The sequence below is a fragment of the Athene noctua genome, chromosome 17 (genome assembly GCF_965140245.1).
Source record: "Athene noctua chromosome 17, bAthNoc1.hap1.1, whole genome shotgun sequence".
Lineage (NCBI taxonomy): Eukaryota > Metazoa > Chordata > Aves > Strigiformes > Strigidae > Athene > Athene noctua.
The window spans coordinates 2,750,343-2,772,160 of record NC_134053.1 but is presented as its reverse complement, the minus strand read 5'-3'; the positions used below and the strand labels follow the sequence as shown (position 1 = coordinate 2,772,160).

Genomic DNA, 21,818 nt, shown 5'->3' with positions numbered 1-21,818 from the left:
CCGCGCTCCCTAGTAACCGCGCGGTTGCTAGGGGCGGCCGCGATGAGCGCCAGGGCTTTTCTTCTTCTCCTCTTCCTCCTGCTCCTGTTGCCGCTCCGGGCAGCGGAGCCCAGCGTGGAGCCCGCAGCCAGCGCGGCGGGTGCCGCGGTGCCACCGGAGACCCGTGGTGCCGCCCGGGCACGGACCCGCAGCGGGCCGGCCCCGGTCACGGACGGTGGGTGCCCTGCGGGGAGGGGTCTGCGGGGCACCGGCGGCCCTTCCCAGGCCAAGGGAAGCCCCGGTCACGGCCTCCTGTCGCCTCTGAGCCCTTGCTCTACCCCTGGCTCCCGCTGTAGCCGCTCACGGCTGGGGCAGGCCTGCTCGGCAGCTGCCCTGCTTCCCCCGGGGGATTTATCGGGGCTGTGCTGCAGCGCGGCTCTGAGCACCCCTCTCTGGCAGCACCCCACTGCACCCAAGGCTCGAGGCCTCCTCAGAAAGGCAGGCTCAGAAAGACCCTTCACAGCCTTCGGGTCCTGGGCACGCTAATCCCTGCATGTGAGCTGGTGCTGAGGGAGGGCAGGTTCGCCCGCCCCCCCCCCCCCCCAGCACCCTGCTTTGAGCCCCCAGGGCAGAGCCTGGCCTCCCAGAGGGGACCCAGACTCGCCCTGGCTGTGTTTGGAGATCTCCACTTACAGACCGAGCTGCCTGTGCACAGTTTGCCCCAAGGCTCCTCGTTCAGCCTCAGCTCTGTGGATATATAGTGGAGCTATGGCAATATAGATCACAACTTGTTATTGTGCTGTTAAGGTGTTTCCCCTGTGTCTTCTAATTGGCAGGTAGACTTTTATTGATCTTTTGGTTTTCCAATGTTGTTACCATCAGTTCAGCTTCCCTAGATTACTTGCCAAATTAAACATGTCCCAGTGTGTACCTCCTTAGGGAAAAGACTTAAATCCCTGATCTCAGAGACATAACCTTGCAATCTAATCATCCGTGTTTAAACTTTTCTTGTTTACAAGGTGAGCTAAGGATTCCAGTGCTCAACTGGAACAGTCAGAACTTCAGAGATTCCAGGAAATACCTGGATGCTGTTCAGATGGTCAGAGAGCATCCAGGACGCCATAGAGAAACAGCCGAGAGTCAAATTGAAATAAAAGAAGCACTAGTTATGAAAATACGTGTTCTTTGAATGTTTTTTTACGGAGCACGGGTCTTAATTTTCTTCATACTGTACAGTTCTTAACTTTATTACAGAACAGCAACTCTCAAAACCAGTTCAGTAGAGTAATATTTGTTCTTTGAATTTATAAACATGAAAACCTAAGAATGTTTTAAGAAGTTGCTAGATGTATTTTATTGAGGCAGTTTACAGTATTGCTAGCAATTACTTTCTGTATTGTTGCAATATTTCACACTACCTAAAGACTGAAAGAAAAAACTATATCAAAGAAGTCAACCATGGTTATGTTGGCACATCAGGAAAATATATTAATGGACCCTGAGACATTCTCAATACTTGTAAATATCTCGTTGCTCTATCAAGATGTTTCTTTTTTTTTTTTTTTTTTCCTCAATAAGCTGAAGCAAGTAGATAAGCATACCTGGTTTGTATCTTTTTTTTTTTTTTTCCCTCTGCAGAGCTGAGTATATTTTCATACCCTCAAAATTCCAATGAAGTTGATTTTTTTTATTTCACAGTGCATACACCATCATCTTAGTATGCCTTTGGTTTTGTTATTGTGTTCCAAATAGATTTGCTAAGTAGCAGAAAAGGTGGCTTTTAAAAATGACTTTTTTTTTTTTTAAAAAAAAAAGTACATGATTTTGGATATAGACTTTTGACTATTGTCAGAAATAAAGTAGGGTGAAACGTGAAAGTGCTAGGGAACATGCTGTAATGTGTAAAGTTCTAATTCTAATTTAAATCTCTCCTGCAGTTGCCAAGCTGTGTGTTTGTGATCTGTTGGTGGCACAGTGTGATGTAAATTGCTGCTGTGACCCTGATTGCAGCGCAGCTGACTTCAGTCTTTTTACCACATGTTCAGTCCCTATTGTCACGTAAGTGGATAAATAGCTGTATGAAATACAAAATCCTGTTTTATTTGCTGCGTGTGTTTGTAAGGGCTCTATCCACTCCTCTTACCAATTCCTAACCCCCACCCACCTGCCATCCTAACTCCTGCCTGCCCTTTCACCAGTCCTTCCTGCTCTAGGCCTGTAAACTTTTAGCCCCAACCAGGTAGAACAGCAAATGGACCTCCCACCCCAGCTTTTCATTCACTTACTCCCTCTTTTCTAAACTCATGCCCCTTGCTTTTCTCTTTCACTGTGCTGCTGTCTGTGGGTGCTTCGGTGGTGATGCCTTCTGTTGCAGGAAGAATAATGCACCTTTAGACTTTCATCAACTTAATGCAGTGTTTGGAAGTTAAGAAAGTTGATACCATGGGACCATCTGGCCACCTCCACAGGTCATCAGCAATTTATCCGTCACCTCTTTCATTACAGTTTATGATATCAGGTAGAAACTTGATCAGTTCAGGGCTTAATGAAGTAGTGTGAGTATCGTCGTGATCCTAGTTTTACAAGTCAGCATCCCAACGTGCTGCCTCACTGCCAGTCTGTCACTTTACAAACAGTAAAATGTAGCATTATATCAGTAATGTCAGGAGTTGTTTCTTTGCTTTTTACAGTTTATCTGAAAATGCCTTCACCCAATTTGAAAATCTTCTCAAGAGAAGTTAAGAAAACTCACTTCAAAACTATAATTTAAAAAAATCTCTCGGTGACTTCTCAGAACAATAAGTACAGCTCTTCAACCCACCTTCTGCATAAATTACGCCAATTTGAATACTGGGGGTTATTCTCGGTGCTTTGAAATTTGAATTAGCAGTCATCCCAGACCGTGGTTTCTTATTGTTCTTGCACACAATGACTACTTCTACCCATTTATAGATATTTATATATATATCAGAAAGGTCTAATCAACGCCTTCCTGAGTGACAGCTTAATTGTCTCAGGTGACTATTCTGTCTTTGCCAACTAGAAATGCATAAAAAGAAGTTGTGTGTTTCTTTCTCCAAAGTCTTTTGTGTAAAAGGTTCATTTTGCCTGAAAATCCATGGGATTTTCAGTGACTGCATGTATTGTGGATCTCATTATTTACATCCGCATAATTGTGTTAGTTACTGAAAGGGTTTGATCACAAGTAATAGACTATGTGGTCTCTGAAACAGCAGGAAAAGGGTGTTTGATTTATGATGTTAGCCTACTAACGAATGGGTTGGTTTAGCTCCATGCTTGAAAAATAATTTCTAAGCCATTTCACTTTTTCAGTACCTGTTCTTGATTGCTTTAACCCTGCCTAAGTACCAGTTTCACAGGGATCATCATCTTGTATTTCTAGCATGTAGGACACACCAGTACTCTTCAGGGTATGAACTGGCACATTCGCTCTGCAGCCTACTGCAGTGCTGGGCTGTTGGTGATGAACCATGGCACATCTACAAATACTTTTCCTAGATTGGATGAGTTACTTCACCTCCCTGTTTCTCACTTTGCCACTTCTTTTATGTGCTTTCAAGTAGGACTTTCTCCCGCTCCCTCCCACAAAGTGAATATCATTCCAACATTCACAAAACTGACCTTTTTTCTGGTCTACATGCCATCACGTTACCCTAAAGGTCATACTTCCCACTTGTGTTGTATAAATAAAAGTGCTTCTGAGCCTGTATAGCCTGTCGTGCACCCTGCATCTGTGGTGTCTCACACCATCTGGATCCCATCCAACTTGTCATTTTAGCTCTAATATTATTAGTCGGGCTCTTCCCTTCCCCCTGGTCTGTCTCTTACCTTTCTTCATGCTGCTGCTCACACAGTTTTTCCTCTGCCTGATAAAACATGTTGGGGAATTCTTTTGCTTATTACTGAGCACAGAGGATAAAACAATAAACCTTCTAAGGAGGCAAAATTGCTGGACAAATTGTGTTAAAAAGAGTAATCTCTTTAGTGCTTATTTTGATGCTGCTTCAATACATGAAGAGAACTTTAAAATATAGTCAGTACTAACTTCTAGTGGATTATTGATTGTATTATTATTATTTGCAGAGGTGACAGCCATCTTTGTAGTCAGAAAGCTGCTGTATATTCACTTGATGTTGAAGCAAATCCACCAGAAAGGATATTTAAATTAATTGACCAAGTCAATCCCAGTGTTTTCTGCATTCATGCTACAAACTGTAAGTAGAGTTGTTGCCAATATTAAGCACTGTGCTGTTATTTTTATAAGCTGTTTAGGTACCAGAAACAGACTAAAATTAAAAGTAACCAAACCTGTCAGAAAACTGGTTATTCTGTACGCTCACAGTCCTTATGTTGTAATCCCTTTACTTGTGAAACTATGGAGTTAAAACATCTCATACTCTCTTAGTCGTCTTTGTTAGAAAAAAAAAATAATTGGTTTTTTGGTGGTGTTTTTTCCTGTAAAGAATTTAGCATCCTCAATAAATCACATTTGAAGTTGTTTCATGGGAAACTGACTCCTTCCTGATCTGTCACTGTATGTAATAGTCACCGGTGGTACAAATCCTTTATGCCCAGCTTTGAAGTGACTTGCAGAGAAGAAGTGATCAGTGTTATGTTTTAATTATGACTGTCATCTCCTACTTAGCAATAAAACTGCAGACATGAATTGGCATGTCTTTGTTTTGGAACATATACTGTCAGAAAACATGATTTTGAAAGAAAGGGATTTACCTCAAGTTTGTGTTTTCATGGACCTGTGTGAAATGTTGAATTAAGATACTGCCTTGTTTTTCTTGTAAAGAAAAGAGAAAGCTTTTCTTAAAAGTTGCATTGATATTTTTCTGTAACTGAGTCTTTAACAACTCCAGACGGAAAAATTGTTACTAAATGCCACTTCTGTATCTTTTATCCTAAAGGTTATCTCATTCTTTAAAATGTTTTGACAGATAAACAAGCACTCTCCTTCAGTTCCCCTGAAATGCCTACTCCTGAAAATTTTGATCGGTTGCTTGAACAGTTTAGAAGTGCTTCTTTTAGTGCTGAGCCTGACAGTTGGCATATGAACACAGATGCTCAAAGTCCTTCTGATGCGAATGAAACTTTCAGATATGAGGTAAATAACTCTGATTCTATCAGTATTAGATTGTTCCATAAAAGAACAAGTGAGTATTGTTTGCATCTGCTTTTTTAAAAGACAAATTTTATTTTGGTCTTTAAATATAGAAATGTAAAACTAAGTGTAGCATTTTGTGTTAGCTTACTTAAAAAGTGAACTAGATTTTTAAGATCTTTGAAAAATAAGTAGCTGCTTTGCTTTCGTAAACATAAAGTTGTTATCAGTGGCTTAAGAGTTAATATAAAGCTGTGAGCAGTGTCTTAAGAACTGATGCACAAGTTAGTGTACAGTATTGACAGATATAGTAAAAATAAGTACTTCTTTTATTCAGATTTATTGTTAATACAAATCCATGGACTGAAACACACCTCTACACTTGACTATGTTGTTTTATTTGGCAGTATGGTGTTCCTATACAGACAGTGGATGCATTTCTAAGACTACCTAGTCCTGTTGTCTCCTCGTGGTGTTCTGATGCGAATCCTGCAGGTTGGAAAATGCATTTTAATTCTTCTTCTTTTTGGGTTTTTTTGCTTTAGAGTGTTCTGCTCTGACTTGAGCTTAATCAGTCAGTAAATTGGCACCCACTCAAATGTAAATTCAGGTAAAGATTCATGAACAAATGTTTTTCAAATAGCTTCTGTTTCTCTGGGAGGGGTTTTAGACAGAGGTTGGAAGTTGCGTTGTATCTATATTAAACGTTCAAAGTCAGATATGTAAATCCTTGAGAGGTTTGTTAATGGCTTGTTTATCCAACAGTGAGACATCCCATTTGACATAATTGATTTAATAAATAGTACAAGGGTGACACCGTGAGGGAAGAGGCTATTACAGAAAGCAAGACCTAACTGGGCAACCTTTGTAAGATGTCCCTGTGGTATAATGAGGTTCCTTTCACAGTCTGAATACAACTCAAGTCAGACTTGCAGGCTTGAGCCTTACATTTTAATCTTTCACACAGTTCCCTGAAAATCTGCAGAGGTGGAGGGGAAGGAAAAAAAAAACAACCCACAACCAAACCCACATACCTACATTTTCCAAACCCCACTGTTATTATTAAGTATTTTATCATAACAGCCATGGTGATGACCACAGGAAAACTGAAGTCTCTTGTGAAAGAAAAAACCCTGTATAAGATCTCAGAAATGAAGTAATAAATCTTCCTTTAGCTTTTATTAACCTGTTGTTAAGAAGTAATATTATGTCTCAGAGCATTTTTGGACAATCTAAGAAAGTATCATTCTTTATAGCTCACATAGAACCTTATTTGCAATAGAAATTATATTTACTTTCACTTTTGCTCACACTTGAGGTTTTCGTATTGGTTTTTATTTCTGCTTTTTATAATTACTCTTTAATTTGGTTCAGTAATACTCTGACTTTTTTCTAGGGTTTTTAGTAAACCAGGCTACAAAGTGTATTAGATCAGTAAGTGTGGAAAAATGTGGCAACATTCAAGCAGCTAGTATGCTGTTCTATATCAACTCCAGCATTTTAGCAGTAAGTATGATTTGAAACAGTAATAGAGCTGACCATTGATATTACTTTTTTGCATCTTCAGAATTAAGTAACTTCTATTTACTAAAGGATATGGTGTTTTATTGGATTTTTAAATTGTGGGTTGGGAAAAAAAAAATCTCCCTATGCAATAGACTTTTACATAGAAAGCCTTTGGAAATGTTTTTACTTCAAGGTTTGGTAACAGAAGCATTTACTGTTCTCTGCTAAGCCGACAAAAATAATAGTCTTGAAGAGACAAGCTTATGTCACTGAGCTGACACTGCAGTGGCAGTGGTTTTATGCTTTTGTGCATGTTCAGGTTTTTCCCAGAAGCCTGTTACTAGGGCAGATAATTCTGAGAAGTCTGGGTTTTAAAGAGTTGGTAAACCTTTGTACTTAAAAAGAACCTGTAAGGTTTAATCCTCTGCATGTATACCTTTCTTACAAGCCTCAGTTCTTAATAGTGAGATACTGCACATGCATGCTAAGCCTTCTTTATACTCCTCAAAGAACATGACCTTTTACCCCACCGAGAGCAAATTTGTTTGTATCCAGCCTACTACCAAATCCAGTCTGTGGTTATTTTTCAAAGCTAAGCTTACTTTTTTCGTTCCTTTTTGAACTGGAGGATGATCTCTTATGTATAAATAAATCCCCTTTACAGATATTCAGGAAGATAAATCATGCATGCAAAATTGAAACTGAAATACATAGTACCTTAACTTGATAGCTCTTTCTAGAAGCTGAAGATCGTTGAGAAACAGCCTATTCTCCACCATTAAAATGTTTTACATTTATGTAATTATTTACATTAATTTAATTAGTACTTTCCAGTGAGTGACTGCTTAAAGACCCCCTCCAGTCCCCCCACATTCCACAGGTGGGATCATTCTCCTGATGGTTGAGGACCTCACTGAAATCAGCAGAGGGTTGCTCACAGGTGTTACCTTTTGATCATCCTGCTGTGGAGGAGGTGGAGAAAAACTGCCTCAGAATGGCTTTTGAGCATTTCCATGTGCACCCAAAATTTGAGTTCTTGGTGGCTGCAGAACCAGAAAAGAAAAAGCGTGCCTCGGGACAGGCTCCAAGCAGCTGAATGTGTTTGAACTAACAGCTGAATTCCTCTTCCTTACTAGAACAGTGCCTAGCACATTCCCCACGTGCTGCTTGCCAATTAAAATGGCCCAGCTTAGGAGAGGTCAGATTTGTGTCCAAAGTACCTCGGACATTCAGGAAGGATCAGATGCAAGAGCTGGAGAAGGCTGAACAGACTCTATGAGATGGTCTGTAGAAGCTCCCCTTCCCCAAGGGAGCTGAAGATGGGACGTGACTTGGTACTGGGGACAGACAGGGTGGTCGCAGGGCAGAGCAGGGAGCCCTCCCAGTGCCAGCAGGTGGAGCTGCCGGCAAAAGAAATAGCAAAACATATCGTCCCGGGGGGAGTCCCCGGAGAGAGGACTGGTACAGCAGTTCCTCAAAAAAAACCCCCTCGTTATGAGCCCGTGCTCACTGCCAGGCAACTTGGGTGATACGAAGGTTTTGGTAATTCCTGTCGTTAATCTCTGCTCTGTCTGGTCTGTCCAGCAGAGGGGAGGGGTGTTGGGGATGCTGTGCTGCTGCCAGCCCCTGCTTGCCTCCCTGGCTAGTGGGAAGATGAGTCAGTGGGAGGCAGCAGTAAGACTGGAGTGCTGTCTACAGAAACATAATCCGTCACCCCAGTCACAGATAAATAGAATTTTAGGAGTGGTGATCATTCTGTCTACCCTCGTCAGAAAGAGCATGCTTACCTGAAGGATGAGTTTAATCTTTACAGGCACTTCTGTTCATACAGCTAATTCTGATGGCTGAGCTGTACCTCAGGATGTTGATATAAATATGTGACAGTGTATTTTCCCTGCATCACCTTCAGGTCTCCAGCTCACAGGAATGTGTTCTCTGCCGTGATGTTAGATGAGCAAACTGGTCTCTGTATCCTGTATTCTGCAGAACTTGCTTCACAGTCAGAGGCCAATTTGTGGTCCCTTCCCAAAGATGTGAATTAGACATTCATTGGGAAGTCACAAAAATAAAACTTTTAACAAAATGGTGCTCTATGTGAGTATTTTTTCAGGCCTGATTGATGCTCTTGGTCTGACATTTCTGCTTTTCCGTGAAAATTTGGTGGAAATTTTCCAGTGGGGCAACTGTGCATGTCCACGTGCTGTGTAACAAGAGGGATAGTTGCTTCTCATTTCTTTGTTTAGAGACCGTGAAACTATGGACTCATTACCGTCAGGACGGGACAACAAAAGCTCATTTCTTTGGGTACGAACAGCCTGGCTGACTTCCTAAACTCTCAGTCTATGAATAGCTACGTTGCACAGATCTGCAATAGGAACAGTGTTCTCTGACGCCCTCAGTAGGTCAAACGATAACGATGCACAGTAACACTCGTGCCAAACTTTGAGATGCCTTTCTCGGGTCACCTTTCTGATGCAAGTAAATTTTTTCAGTGTTTCTTAGTTCTGGGTTGCAAATAGGGTGTCCAAGGGAAACACTGGATTCACTTAATACTTATTTAATGCCATGTATATTTATTGGGAATGTAGTCAAAGCTAGGCCTGATGGAGAACTGATGGAAGTCACTAAGAAATTTTCTAGTTACTGTCAGGGAAAGAAGAGGATTTGTCAGCTAGCCACAGAGAATGCCAGTTATTTTCACACTACTTGGATACAGCAGTGTTTATCCAATCACTTCCACAACGTAAAAGTTATCATAACGATACAGAGTTAAATGGGCAAAGCAGTTAAGCTTTGAAATGCTTTACTTCACTGCTACTTGCAATGTGTCATACCTTTGCTATTGTTTGAATTTGTTCTTTTATTCTTCTCTAGGTGCCCAAATCAAGTCAGATGGTAAGTATCCTTCTAACTTAGTTGGAACAGCTGGGGGCAAAATTCTTAGTTATAGTCAGTGGGAGTTTTCTGCTGACTTAATCAGAACAGGGACTTAATCTTTAAATTAAAAAATTTCCATCACTTGCTATCATTAATAACACTTAGCAACTCCAAGATAATATGCTGCCAGCAAACATTTAAGCCTGATGCATTCCCCTCATACAAAACTCTCTTTTTAAAAGTAACTCTCTCTAGTTACTTAAAAATAGAACCTTTTGTTGAACTTCAGGGATACATGTAACACAGCAGTTGTTCAGAGTTGGCTGCTGTTTCTGTGGAACAGAACCCGGAAGGGTCACAAATATAACAACACAGAAAAAGCCAAAAATAATTATACACAATATTCAGAAATGACATGAATTTGTTTTTCAGGTTAATATTACTGTCCAGTCCATAGCTGTCCAGTCTCTGAATGGAATGCGGACTTTACTTAATGGTAGTGATGTCCTCAGGCTCCCTATGATTTTGGATGAACTGTGCATAAATATAGTTCTTGGGGTAGGTACGACAGTTCTTTTCCTCCTCGCGTTTGATGGAAAGCATGTCTGCATCAAATAATTTCTGATTCACAAATTACAAAGATGTGAGAAGGGCCTTGCACAGTTTCCATACATTGTGACATCTCTATAGCAAATGTGACAGGAAAAACACTGACTTTGGGATAAAAGAGAGTGTTTTGCAACAAAATAATAACTATATGCAACATAAGACGGAGACGGGGTGAAATCCTTTTCTGTTATTACTGTGTGTATGTGACATAACAGACAATAACATGAGTTTAGAATCTATATTATGCTTGGGAGAAGATGACTTCAGGCACAGTGGTGGCAGAGACAGAAATACACAGTGCGAATCATCTTTTCATCTTAAATAGATGAACGTTGGGCTTATGCTTAGAAGGGGTTTATCAAGAAGTCAGTTTTGGAGAGGCTCCAGCCTTCAGAGGATATAGTATATCTCTACCATGTAGTTGAGTGTTTCTTAAGCACAGAAGAAAGAAAACAATACTTACATAGTTTTAAATTCCTTTTTTTTCTAGTTTCATACTCTTATGTATTTGTTCTAATTAATATCCAAAATGTTTAATTTTCAGGTGAGTTATCACATTACATACACAGACGCGGGAGAAATAATAGAAGCAGCTGCTTCTTTTGTCTTGGGGGCAATCAACAAAGAAGCACTTTCAATACAGCAGAGCTTTGAAATCAGCTTTACTCAGGTAACTGCTAGAGATGTTACGGGTGACTTGTTGAAAGACATTTAATTACAAAACTTATTAAACTTGAATCAGAACAATTGTTAGCAGCAAGGTAAAATGTAACTTGCCCTGGATACTCAAATAAGGCAGCATTTCAGAACTGGGCAATAAAAGTCTCTCAAGTCTGTTTCTCACGTTTAGAAGAGTCATCTTGTGACTCTGTATAAGTGTATCCAGTGAAAGCAAAGCCTGTTCCAATATTAGAGAACTGTTACAATTTTACAGAGCACTCCTACTACTTATCATTGTTCAAGGCAGTTAATAATCCTAAACCAAGTGAAATATTTCTGTGTTTTCCAAGCATTTCAGTACAGGACAAGAACTAACACTGTACGTTTGCACTGCAGGTAAATACAAAGCCAGTTCCCCTCAGTGGTAATCCAGGTTATGTTGTTGGACTGCCTCTAAGAGCAGGCTTCCGGCCACAAGGATATCCTTTCCCTGTTGAAATTTTGTTTGCAGCACTTGTTCTGCTCCGTCTTCACAAACATTTTCTAGCATGGACGTCTGTAAAATATATCTGTTCTTTGCCAAAAGTGAAAGTGGGCTTTTTTTGGCTATGTTTTAGGAGTAGCGAATGACTCAGTCCTGACAGCAATCTCCTGGGACTTTTTCATGAGATAGATTTAGCCCTTCATTGTACACTCTAGTGCTTTTTCACAGCATAAGAGGAGTCTTGAGCTTTTATAGCACTTTCAGATATATTTTAAGGATATGAGTAAGGATTCTTTCTTCATGATATACATCAAGTATTGAATTTCCCTTTAACTGTGTGTTACATCTGGCATCATTCAGAATACTAACAAATACAGTCAACTTACCATTCTGCAAAGTACATCCAACCAGGACTGTCTGGCAGCACAGGGAGCCAGAACCCCAGTATTATTTGGTTATAACATGATATCGGGCTGTAAGTTACGGTAAGAGGACTTTTTTATTATTTTTTTTTTTAATTTAACCCTCTGACAACCCTTTCCATTAGGATCTGTTCAGGTCTTGAGACATTTATACAGCTGTAGCAGTATCGGGAATGGAGTATTTAATTATAAAAAATGTCATTTAATTAACAATGGCCTTTCTCTTGAAAAGATTGTGTACATTAGCAACTGTAGCCAGAAGGCTTGAACAGTGCATGAGAGCAAGGAGAAATTATTACTGTGCCAAAGTGATGGATTTTGCTTTAACTCATCATTTTAATTTTTTTTTTTTTTCTGGAAGAATTACAGCAGCTATGAAATGCCAACCCTTGACTCAGACCCTCCTAGATTTACTGAAGGGACAGAGCTTTCCTGAATACGTGGCCTCATTTGGAAATTCTCAAGCCCAGGATGTGCTCGACTGGGTGCCAATAACTCACCTCCACACCTCAGAACAGGTGAGAGTTACACCACTACCACCACCCCCTTCACTCCCACTGTCCTCTCTCCTGAGATCTGTACCTGTGCTGTAGCAGCAGTTTAGTCTTCTCTGACCTATGGAGAAAAAAATTTCAGAAACAAACTGAAGGGAAGTCTTCCTGGAATATTAAAAAACAAGGGGTTTCACTCTTGCTGTAAGGACAGAGTTTACTTTTAATCAAGCTGGTATCCTCAGTTATGGATCAGGACAACACGTCAGGTACAAAACAACCCAGTTCTAACCACAATTTAGTCTCTTGCTGTTTAGATGTGATTGAAACACACAACTAGCAAGGTTGGAAGAGTGAAGTAACAGAATCAGCGTTTCTACTTGGTGCTCTTATACCAGGTTAGAGTAAGATAGCAAGAATCTTTTAAAGCACAGAAACAGTGAGCCAAACAACATGTTTATTCTCCACATCGTCTGTCCTAGCTCTTCCCCTCCCCACGCAGTGCAGACCCTGCTGTTGGGTGGGTGCTGAATAGAGCACCCTCTCAAGGACAGCTTGTATGCTTTTGCAGCTAAATAGTGAATGATTTCTGTTACCAGAAACTGGGTGGTTCAAGAAGAAATACTTAAAAGTGTTTAAGATTGTATAGCTTCAAAATTTTGTCCTGACAGAGTTAAGGATTTTCTACCGTTCCAGCAATGTTGCTGAAATACATCTTTGTACTAAAAAGAGCCAGCTCAGCACTGTCACTAAGAGCCAAAGTCCTGCCTCAGGTGGAACAGTCCTGCCTGAAGTGCAGTTACAGAGTCAGTTTGTCACCTGTGGAGAAACTGCAGGGACACCTGAGCCAAGGCTGCAGGCAGCGGTCCAGGGCACAGCCATGGTGCAGTCGCTCTGGTAACCTCCCAGCAGGAGCTTTCTGGGGGCATTCTGCCAATTTAATAAGATGAATAATTAATGTGGTCACTCTTGTACAAGTCAGACAATGAGAGAATTTATAACACTTTTCAGAGCTCATGCCAAATACCAGTATCCCTTGAAATAGAAGTGAAGTGGACTAAATATGGATCCCTGGTCAATCCACAAGCCAGAATAGTGAACGTTACAGCAACAATCACTACCACCACAGCGAAGCAGGTATGTAATTAAATTACAGGATTTAAGATAAAAAGAAGCAAACCAAGCCATTAGGTATTGGCTGTGCAATAAGTGACCCAGTTAATCTCTTTATCTAAAGGTAGCACTTCTTATTAGAACATATTGCACCCAACAGTTTCTGTTCCAACTCAAACACAACTGTGGGCTGCTTGCCAAAACACTTCAATAAAAATCTATACATCATTCATGAAAAGAAACGTGGAATTGTATATGAAAAACCAAGTTACTACAAAGAACAGCTGAAAGTATAGCCCAGTCCGGTAAAGTAGCGCTGCAAAGAGAAGGCTGAAGCTAATGAACGTTTGTATTTTCATTGCAGCTTCCCTCAGGAAGGGAAAGGACTATTCCTATAACAAGTTCTGTTGTTTTCACTGATATTTCTGCACCTGCAGAGCCAGGCTATAAAGCTTGGCCCACCATTAATGTCAAGTTACCCTTTGATTTTTTCTTTCCTTTTGTCTAAGGTAAGTATGCATGTAAAAAAAATTTTTAGTCCATTTCCTACAGCGAGGTTTATCCAGTCCCTGCAGTGGGCCATCAGTTTCTTCTAAATCGTAGACACACTGGGTTAAAATTTGCCAAGAGAGAAAGGGTGAGCCCTTACAAGGGTTCTCAGAAGCTTTAGGGCAGGAAAAAACCCACATCAGCAGCAAGCTCCCAATTATACCTCTGCAGAGAGGAAAAAGGGTTGCAGGATGAACTTGGTGGTGGCTCTAGCTGGCCGGTCAGCACACGTCCAGCCACCAGCCTTCCAGCCCAGTGGCCGCTCTGAAGTAGCACTAGTCCAAGCTGCCTGCCTAGAGTGTGGAGGCAGGAGGGGCCAAGGAGAGCACAGGGACGCGCTACGGCTCCGTAGGAAACTGGGTTTCATTATTCTGGGAACAGCAGAGCTAACTTGTTAATTAAAGTAATCATGTGCTATTAGATAAGGCCTCTGCTTTATCTCTTCTCATAGATGAATAAGCCACATATTTCTAGCTATTTTTCCCAAACCACTAATTAATTAACTGTTTGGATTTTTCAAGAAAGGTAAGTGATGCTTTCAGAAAAGCTCAGTGACCCTTCCAGCTGACTCTGGCTGAAATCAGTTGGAGACATCTGCTACAGTCAACACCTTTCTAAATTCCCACTTACCGAATCTTAGTCTTCAACTATAAAATAAGTCTCTCCACGGGGACCTTCTAGTACCTGAAAAAGTTCATGTTGTGTTCAAACACCAGTCTGGTCCTTTAGAATGTTTCCTAACGGCTTTCCTGGAGTCTAACTGTTCCCAGCAGTCCACTCACCTACATCTGTTCTTACATATTCTAATTCTTTTAATATGTTGATTTATGAGCTGTGGAAACAAAAGAACTTTGTAGCCCAGCGGGCTGCAAACGAACGCTTAAAATGGAAGAAGAGATGAGAGAACGAAGCATCAAACCTCAAATCTGCTGTTGAGAACAAGGCATTGTTTGACGTCAGGTGGCACATGTTTGCCTCTATTTTGGTGCTGATTTGATTGTCAACTAAAAGGAGTGGTGTGTTGGTATTTTTGAAATGAACATTATATAAATAACAAAGTGGCACAAGCAGCAACAGAAATGAGGAAACTACCAACAATATGAAAAGAATGGTTGGCAAAGAGATGTACTTAACGATGGTCAGCTTGGAGAGAAGAAATGACCTTTTCAGCCTGGGTTCTTATCGTTTGTACTGCAAGTTTCTACAAGACATTACAAACAAAGCATGTCATTGCAGAAAAATTCAGCAAAAATCAGCGGTACTTTCATAAATGTATAGCTTGTAAAGTTGTCTTTATTAAATTATTTTGCCGTTTGAACTGTACAACTGTACAAGAAACATCTTACGAAATCACTGTTTACGGGGTGGCCGCGTGATTAATTTTCCAGCAAAATTATTTCTGCAATCCCAAGATCTAATCAAAGTGTGGTCAAATAGAAAACGTTTACAGACAACACTATACAAGAGAAAGCAAAGAGAGAGGAAAACCTTTCAGGTCAAACTGGTACATTTCAACACTGCACTCTCCAGGGCAGACTTCTCCCCCCCCTCCTCAGGAACCTCGCTCGCTGATGAGTCCATGCTCTTTTAAAATCTTGTTAAGCCTCTCAATTTCTTGCTCCTGTTGGAAAAAAAAGTCACGTCATGAATATATCTTATCTTAAAATAGTTTCCCAGGTTCCCACAGATCTTCCCACTGCTGAAACCTATCTTGTGCTGCAGTGAAAGAGGGCGACCTGGCTAAAGTAAGTAGGACAGGCAGGGTTGTGGTTCTTCAGCCCAGGTTACCCCACGAGTTTCTGATGAAACCAAGCTGACTGTGGCAACCTGGCAAAAGGATCCCAAACCAGCTTGTCCTGAGGGTTTTTGCTTAAATTAAAAGCATTTTCTTACCTTCTCTACACAGCTGTGTTCCAGTTGTTCAACCTTTGTTGCAAGTTTCAGGTTTGCTTGCTTTAGCTTGGACACTTGTTGTTCAGAGCGGGTCTTTACCGATAGAATTATTCCTGCGAAACGATTTCACAGTGGATTCATTTTACAGTGTAAAACAGCTGCTAGCAGGAGGTGAACAGGACGTGGGGCCTGTAGTCAAGGAGTTAAACGTGTTCCTCTCCAGCTCTGGTTCTGTCATCTTCAAACCACCCTTCCCAAGTGCTTTTCTTAATGAGGAGGGTTTTAAACGAGCCACCCCAGGGATTCGGATACCTATACTCTGCTGGGAAGAGGCAGTCTGGCCTCTGAGCTGAATTAATCAGTCAGACTGTCATTCAAATCCTGAATTTGAATTCGCTCCCTCGGCAGAGCCTGGAGGGGGATGTAACTGGCAGCTTTGTTGCCACGAGGGGCTGTGTTTTCAGGGGGAGCCTTGCTCTGACAGCAGTGCGCAGCACAGCCCGGGGCACAAGGATCGTGGCCCATCGCAGCGGGATGTGGAACATCATCTGCCCCTTAAGGTTTTGGCTGCAGCAAGGGCACGAGGTTTGTCACCACGGAGGTGTCGCTTCTCGACTGAAAAATTGTTACACATGAACTCAGCCCCCACAGTAAAGGCATTTTCTTCCCACCCTTTTCCGAGGGGGGGGAAAAAAAGAAATGTAAAAAATTTTAAAAAGCTTCGTAAGAACGTCAAGAACATCACGTTCTTCCTACCCAACAGAGCTCTCCTCCAGCTGCTGGCAGAACGTGCACGAAGGCAGTTTCTAGTGCTACAGGCAGCAGGCTTGAAGGTTTGGGGGTTCATTTCTCTGAAGACAAAGCAGCGATGCTGCTTATTTGCATCGATAACACCAAACAGTCCCCACCTGCCTGTAACCCGCTCCCTATCAAGCGACCGCGACCCAAGGCAGTGAGCCCTGCCCAGGTTTAGACACACAACACCCGAAGCTCGGGGCAGATTTTCTTTGTCCTCTCAGTTGCTCCAAGCAGGCAGGCAGGGCAAAAAGCTTGGGGGGGAAAACCAGAAGTACCCACGGGTGAGGGGATTTAGTGTAAACACAATACTGGTTTTCTGCTGTAAAATGGTGTGTTAAGAGACACCGAGGTTCCCGTGGCTCACGCAGCTGCACACGAATGCTGTTTCTCTCTGACTTTCTCTCTGAACTACAAAAAGCCACAAGCTGCTCTCACATCTTCGCTTTTGCCAGCCACCGCCGCCGATCAGGCACGTTCTCCCCATCCAAAGAGCAGCGAGGGGCCGCAGGTGACAGCCCTGGTCCCAGCCCCCCTTTCCTTTTATTCCAGCTAAAAGATTAGAAGCTGCATCAAGTACAGAGCCCTCACCAAAAGTGCACTTGTAGGCACAGGGCAGTACCCGGCTGAGGTTTCATGGAGGAACTAGAGATAATCTCATGGCCACATTTTTTTTTTTTTGCATCCCAAAGTCTCTTCCCTCAGAAGGCAGAAAATGTTTCCAGCTACACTTGTTTCAGTAGTGTCTGAGTTTACATCTATTTGCAGCAATTTACAGTTACAACAGCAGAGTCAGTAAAGTCTGATTTGGGGATGTTTTATATTCCTCTTTTTACAGCGAGCCCTTTGAATCCAAGCAAGAAAGATCCAGAGTGAGATCAGGACGTTCCCTGCAGCATCCCTGGAGGGGATGACGGAGTTGCAGCAGAATGTCAGAGCAGTTAAACTCACTCTGCTACAGCAGTAGATTAAGGAGAGCAGGGGTTTACCTTCTCCCCGGTTAAAACATTGCCGAAAGGATCCTACAATGCAAATTTAAGATGCGAGCCATCCCCCTCCAGGAGGGAGGGATGCAAGAATGGATTAAGGGTTGATTTTAGGGGAACGTGCCAATGCTGCCATGCTAGAGCTGGGGATCTCTGCTAGCGCCAGCCAGCTGCTGTGCCCCCGTCACTGAGGCATAGCACCAACACAAGCAGCAGATTATTGCTGCTCCGAAGAATTTACCGCCTAATTAATACTTCAGCAATGAAAAACCACGCGGGCAAAACTTTGAGTTCGCTGAGAGAGCAAGACCCTGGGGTCTTGCAGATGACTTTGAGGAAGAAACAAAGACACAAGCCCAGATAATTCAGGCAAGGTCAGCAAATCCAGCCCAAGTGCCAGGGAAAGCTCCCGACCGGCCGCACACACCTACCGTTGATAATCCTGGCCACTCGCCACAGCCGCAGGAGTATCAGCAGCCCGACAGCTTCAAACTCGTGTTCCCGGAAGATCAGGACAACGTCGAGGATGAACGACACGATAACGACAACCCCATCCAGCACTTCAAACTTATGGTGGAAGAACTCCCAGCGATAGACGAAGACTTTAAACCCCACCTCAACCAGGAAGATGGTTAAAATGGAAAGGGAGAGGTAGTGGAAAACCTGGGAAAAGACAGTGCAAGTTTAGAGCCAGGAAACCCTCCTGTGTTGGAGAAAACCTCCACCGCTTGAGGATGTGTCTAATTTGGCTCTACAAGGAGAAGGGCTAGGAACTTTTCTTCTGCTCTAAGGGACAACCAGAGCCAGCATGTGGCAGCCAGTGGCTTTGGGTAAGCCGGACTCGGAGGTGTGATGACTGGGAGAAGGGTGGCGAGAACAATTCAGCTCTGCCACAGCCCACGGAAACACGAAGCTGCTGCACAGACAAGCCCGAGCCGTGTCGGGTCGGCCCCGCACGCTGCAGGGCTGTCACACTCGTCCCTGCCAGACCTTCGTCCCTGTGCCTGCAACTGCCAGCTCGGCAGGGCTGAAGGCTGAGGTCTTGCCTGGTTGTCCTATCTAGTGGGCTTTGAACACCAAAGAAAGGGAAATCATGGTTCCCACTGACACTTCCCTGCATTTTACCTTCGGGGTTATATGGTATTTGTCTGGATGGATGATTTTCAAGTCCATAAGCAACTCCCCCAGAACCAACAAGGCATCCAGGATGACCAAGCAGACAACCAAGATCTGTTGGAGGAGAAGAACCAATATGAAACCCTCTCCCAACATGGATGTATCACCAAGAGGAGCTGACACAGCCTTCAGCTAAACATGCCCCAATGCTCACACAGGGTGTGTGGCCAGACCCTGCCCTGTGTCCCCGGTTCGGTTGGTTCCATTTCACGGAGCTTTCTGTTACTCCCACCCCGGACTCCCACTGCTCCTGGTCGGTGGGTTACTCCTGCAAAGTCCTGCCTTGCACAAAACTGCCTGTCTCCCTCCGTTTCCTCCCACTGTTTGGTGCGAGAGCTCGAGCTGGGGGAGAGCACGTGCCTCTGCTGGCGCCGTGACGAGTGAGCACTGAGGCTTGTCGCCGCTCAGGAAGCACCTGCACCTGCTGCGACAGGAGGGCCCAGCTCGGAGGCAGCAGCTGCCCTCATGAGCTGCTCACGAGCTAGGTGCTGCTCCCAGCCCGCCCCGAGCTCCATCCCACATCAGCTCTGCTGTCCCAGGTGCCTTTGGCCAAATCTCACCCTCATCTCCCTTTGGCCTGGGTTTGTTCTGCCTCACCTGAAACCTGCGGGAGCTGAAGAGCTTTTTCATCATGTCCTGGAAGGAGATGCGGCTCCTGGTGGGCTCCAGCTTGATCTCTGAAGCTGGCTGCTTCTCCCCATTGTCCCCAGCTGCCACCTCCTCCTCCTCGTCCTCCCATTTCCGATAGTCATTGCTCCACTGCACGGGGTCATCCCCCACCACCGTGAAGTGCTTCAGGTACCTGGACATGGCTCCGGATCAAGCTGGCATCACCCTGCCAACGTCTGAGGGGAGAGAGCAGAGGGTCACCTCCCCGCTCGGGGATGCCAAATCTCCCTCGTTTCACCACAGCGAGTGTGACAAGAGCGTGACGCTTCATTCAGCCACAGCTGGCCAGGCACCGTGGACAGACCCTGCTGACGGGAAATTGCTTAACGGTGGTGCCGCTTGTTTTGCATCACCTCCCACGGGGCGACGTGGAGCCCCCACCACCCTCTCCGGTGCTGTTTGAGCCCCGTCGGTCACGCTGCTCTATAACGAGGAACTTCTTCGCGAGGTATTTCCAAACATCTCAAAATAAAGCATCGATTACAGGACAAAAAAACCCCAGCCCTTATCTTGCATCTTGTGATGCAAGAGGAGGCAGCTGCCTGTTTCCCGTTGGAAAGAGCCGCTGTGCTCCTATTAGACGCTGATCGATGGAGGTTATTGGTCAGAACTGGAAGCAGATTTCTTCCCTTTCATTTGCTCTCTCGTGCCCCACACACCGGAGAGGCTGCTGTTGGCATCGGGTCCGAGACAAACCCCCCACTGCCCTCCCAGAGCTGCCCTTGTCCCTCCAGGTGGCAGCCCAACTGTCCCCGGCCTAACTGGAGCACCCTCACCCTCGAGCCACACCACCAAGCTGCAGAAGGACCATCATCTCCCTTCATTAACATCAGGGGCCACCATCACTTCAGCCTTTGCAGCAGGTGATCCCACATTTCAGGCCGGCCGGCGGGCAGTGCTGCCCTCCCCATCTCCGCTCCCCGCAGCCCCCAGAGCCGACCTCACCCTCGGGCCTCCCGCCTGCAGCCCGTCCCTGTGGCACCCAGCGAGGGGCAGAACCAACCCCAGCCCCACGGACGATCCCGGCTGCAGCTCAGCGCCGAGAACGGCTGCAGGAGAGGCCCCGTCCCGCCCTGGTGCAGCCCCGCCAGCTCACCCTTCAGCTTCGGGCAGCCCAAGGAGCCCGCCCGGCCCGCGGAGCCGGCTGACAGCCCCGTCCCCACCGCGGCGGGGCTCTCCCCGCGTCCGCCTTGGCCAAAACTGGCCGCGGAGCTCGGCACGAGCCACTCGTGGCCCGCCGGAGCCTCCGTGGGGCTGCCCGCGCCCCCGGGCCGCTCTGCCTCCCCTCGGCGCCCGGCAGGCGGGGTGCTGGGGGTCCCGGCGGGACCCGCTCGCAGCAGCGGTGGCTCCAGGTCACCTCGGGGCGGATCGGGCCCCACGCCGCCACCGCCGCGGCAGCACCGTCACCGCCGGGCGCTGAGCCGAGCCCACGGGGACCTGCCCCGGGCATCGGCCCCCCAGCCCCTTGCGGGACGGCCCGTGGCCTCGCCCGGGCCGCGGGGCCTGGAGCCACCGGGACCGGTGGATGGAGCAACCCGGCCCCGGGCAGCGGCCGGGGCCCCCCCAACCTCCCCCCGTCCGCAGCGACCGTGTCGGCTCCGCGCCCCCGCAGCGGGACGGGATCCCCCAGCCCGGCGGGACCCCCGAGGGGAAGGACGGGGCGCTGCCCCACTCCAACCCCCCCGCCCGGGCCGGCACTCACTAACCAAAGCCCCGGCAGCACCGCGGCCGCCCCCCCCCCACCCCGGTACCCGGTACCGTGCGCGTCCCGGCTGCGCCCGCCGCCGCCCTGCGCCTCCCCCGGCGCTGCGGGGCCTCCCCCGGCCCGGCCCCGCCTCCCCCGGGCGGGCCCGGCCCCGCCGCCCCCTCCCCGCCGCGCACCGAAAGGCTCCGGGCGGGTCCCGGAGCCGCCGGACCAGGGTCCCCGCGCCGACATTTTCTGGTTTCGCAGCTTCCCCCCCCAGCCCCCGGGCGGGACCTGCCGGACCAGGACGCTCCGGATGGGATTTAAACTTTTGGGTTTAAACGTTATGTTTTTTAAAGCAGCGCCCCCCCCCCCCCCCCCCCCACTCCAAAGCGAGCGGACACCCAGTGAGCGTGTCTCTGCTGAGCTCAGCTGCTGAGCGGGGACACGGATTAATCCCCTAAAGTTCAAGGATCAAAAGGGTTACAAAAGCATAAACCCTAGAAATTAGGCCTGGATTAACCTGCTGCCATTTATAAACTCAGGCTTTACCACAAGGCCTCGTCTCATTTGGGGACACAAGCTGGTTCTGGAAGTGCCCTGAGCAAACAGCTGCACGAAGGACCAGGGTCCCTTCTCTGTGGCATCTCTGCTGGAACAAACCTGAAATATTTCTAATTCTCCCTTAACAAAGAAACATCTCTCCATTTTTCCACTTTTAAAGCCTAAAGCCAGTTGTTTCTTCAAAACGGTTTCCTCCTGGAGGCTGCCTAAAACTTTTCCTGGAACCTAAA

General features: G+C 45.6%; 2 protein-coding genes across 7 annotated transcripts; one reads left to right on the top strand and one right to left on the bottom strand.

Annotated features, from left to right (window-relative positions):
* The first annotated feature begins 23 nt into the window (after positions 1–23).
* On the top strand, positions 24–15,175 carry TCTN1 (tectonic family member 1). Of its 5 annotated transcripts, none has more exons than XM_074921096.1 (15): positions 24–214; positions 1,917–2,037; positions 4,084–4,214; positions 4,947–5,113; positions 5,518–5,605; positions 6,507–6,616; positions 9,491–9,511; positions 9,926–10,051; positions 10,647–10,772; positions 11,159–11,243; positions 11,593–11,731; positions 12,030–12,186; positions 13,171–13,296; positions 13,637–13,781; positions 14,654–15,175. In XM_074921096.1, exons 1-14 carry the CDS (start codon positions 43–45, stop codon positions 13,778–13,780), a joined length of 1,713 nt encoding a protein of 570 aa, XP_074777197.1. In that variant the 5' UTR covers positions 24–42; the 3' UTR covers position 13,781; positions 14,654–15,175. The 5 variants fall into 5 exon arrangements, with proteins under 5 accessions (XP_074777197.1, XP_074777195.1, XP_074777196.1 ...); XM_074921094.1 differs by having other exon boundaries at positions 14,347–15,175; XM_074921095.1 differs by having other exon boundaries at positions 14,343–15,175.
* Positions 15,095–21,239, bottom strand: HVCN1 (hydrogen voltage gated channel 1). 2 transcript variants are annotated; one of them, XM_074921099.1, is made up of 6 exons: positions 21,222–21,239; positions 19,269–19,516; positions 18,621–18,725; positions 17,927–18,158; positions 15,715–15,827; positions 15,095–15,442 (listed from the first exon to the last, which is right to left on the bottom strand). In XM_074921099.1, the coding sequence occupies exons 2-6, from the start codon at positions 19,479–19,481 to the stop codon at positions 15,374–15,376; spliced, it is 732 nt and encodes a 243-aa protein (XP_074777200.1). In that variant the 5' UTR covers positions 19,482–19,516; positions 21,222–21,239; the 3' UTR covers positions 15,095–15,373. The 2 variants fall into 2 exon arrangements, with proteins under 2 accessions (XP_074777200.1, XP_074777199.1); XM_074921098.1 differs by lacking the exon at positions 21,222–21,239 and adding an exon at positions 21,099–21,174.
* Positions 21,240–21,818: the final 579 nt, after the last annotated feature.

Excerpts from the sequence above, each read along its gene's own strand:
- TCTN1 (XM_074921096.1), top strand. The coding sequence starts at position 43 with ATGAGCGCCAGGGCTTTTCTTCTTCTCCTCTTCCTCCTGCTCCTGTTG. Across the intron at positions 215-1,916 it reads GCCGGCCCCGGTCACGGACG|TTGCCAAGCTGTGTGTTTGT; the intron begins GTGGGTGCCCTG and ends TCTCTCCTGCAG. Across the intron at positions 11,732-12,029 it reads ATATCGGGCTGTAAGTTACG|AATTACAGCAGCTATGAAAT; the intron begins GTAAGAGGACTT and ends TTTTTCTGGAAG.
- HVCN1 (XM_074921099.1), bottom strand. The coding sequence starts at position 19,481 with ATGTCCAGGTACCTGAAGCACTTCACGGTGGTGGGGGATGACCCCGTG. Across the intron at positions 18,726-19,268 it reads TCAGCTCCCGCAGGTTTCAG|ATCTTGGTTGTCTGCTTGGT; the intron begins GTGAGGCAGAAC and ends CTCCTCCAACAG. Across the intron at positions 15,828-17,926 it reads AGTGGCCAGGATTATCAACG|GAATAATTCTATCGGTAAAG; the intron begins GTAGGTGTGTGC and ends ATCGTTTCGCAG.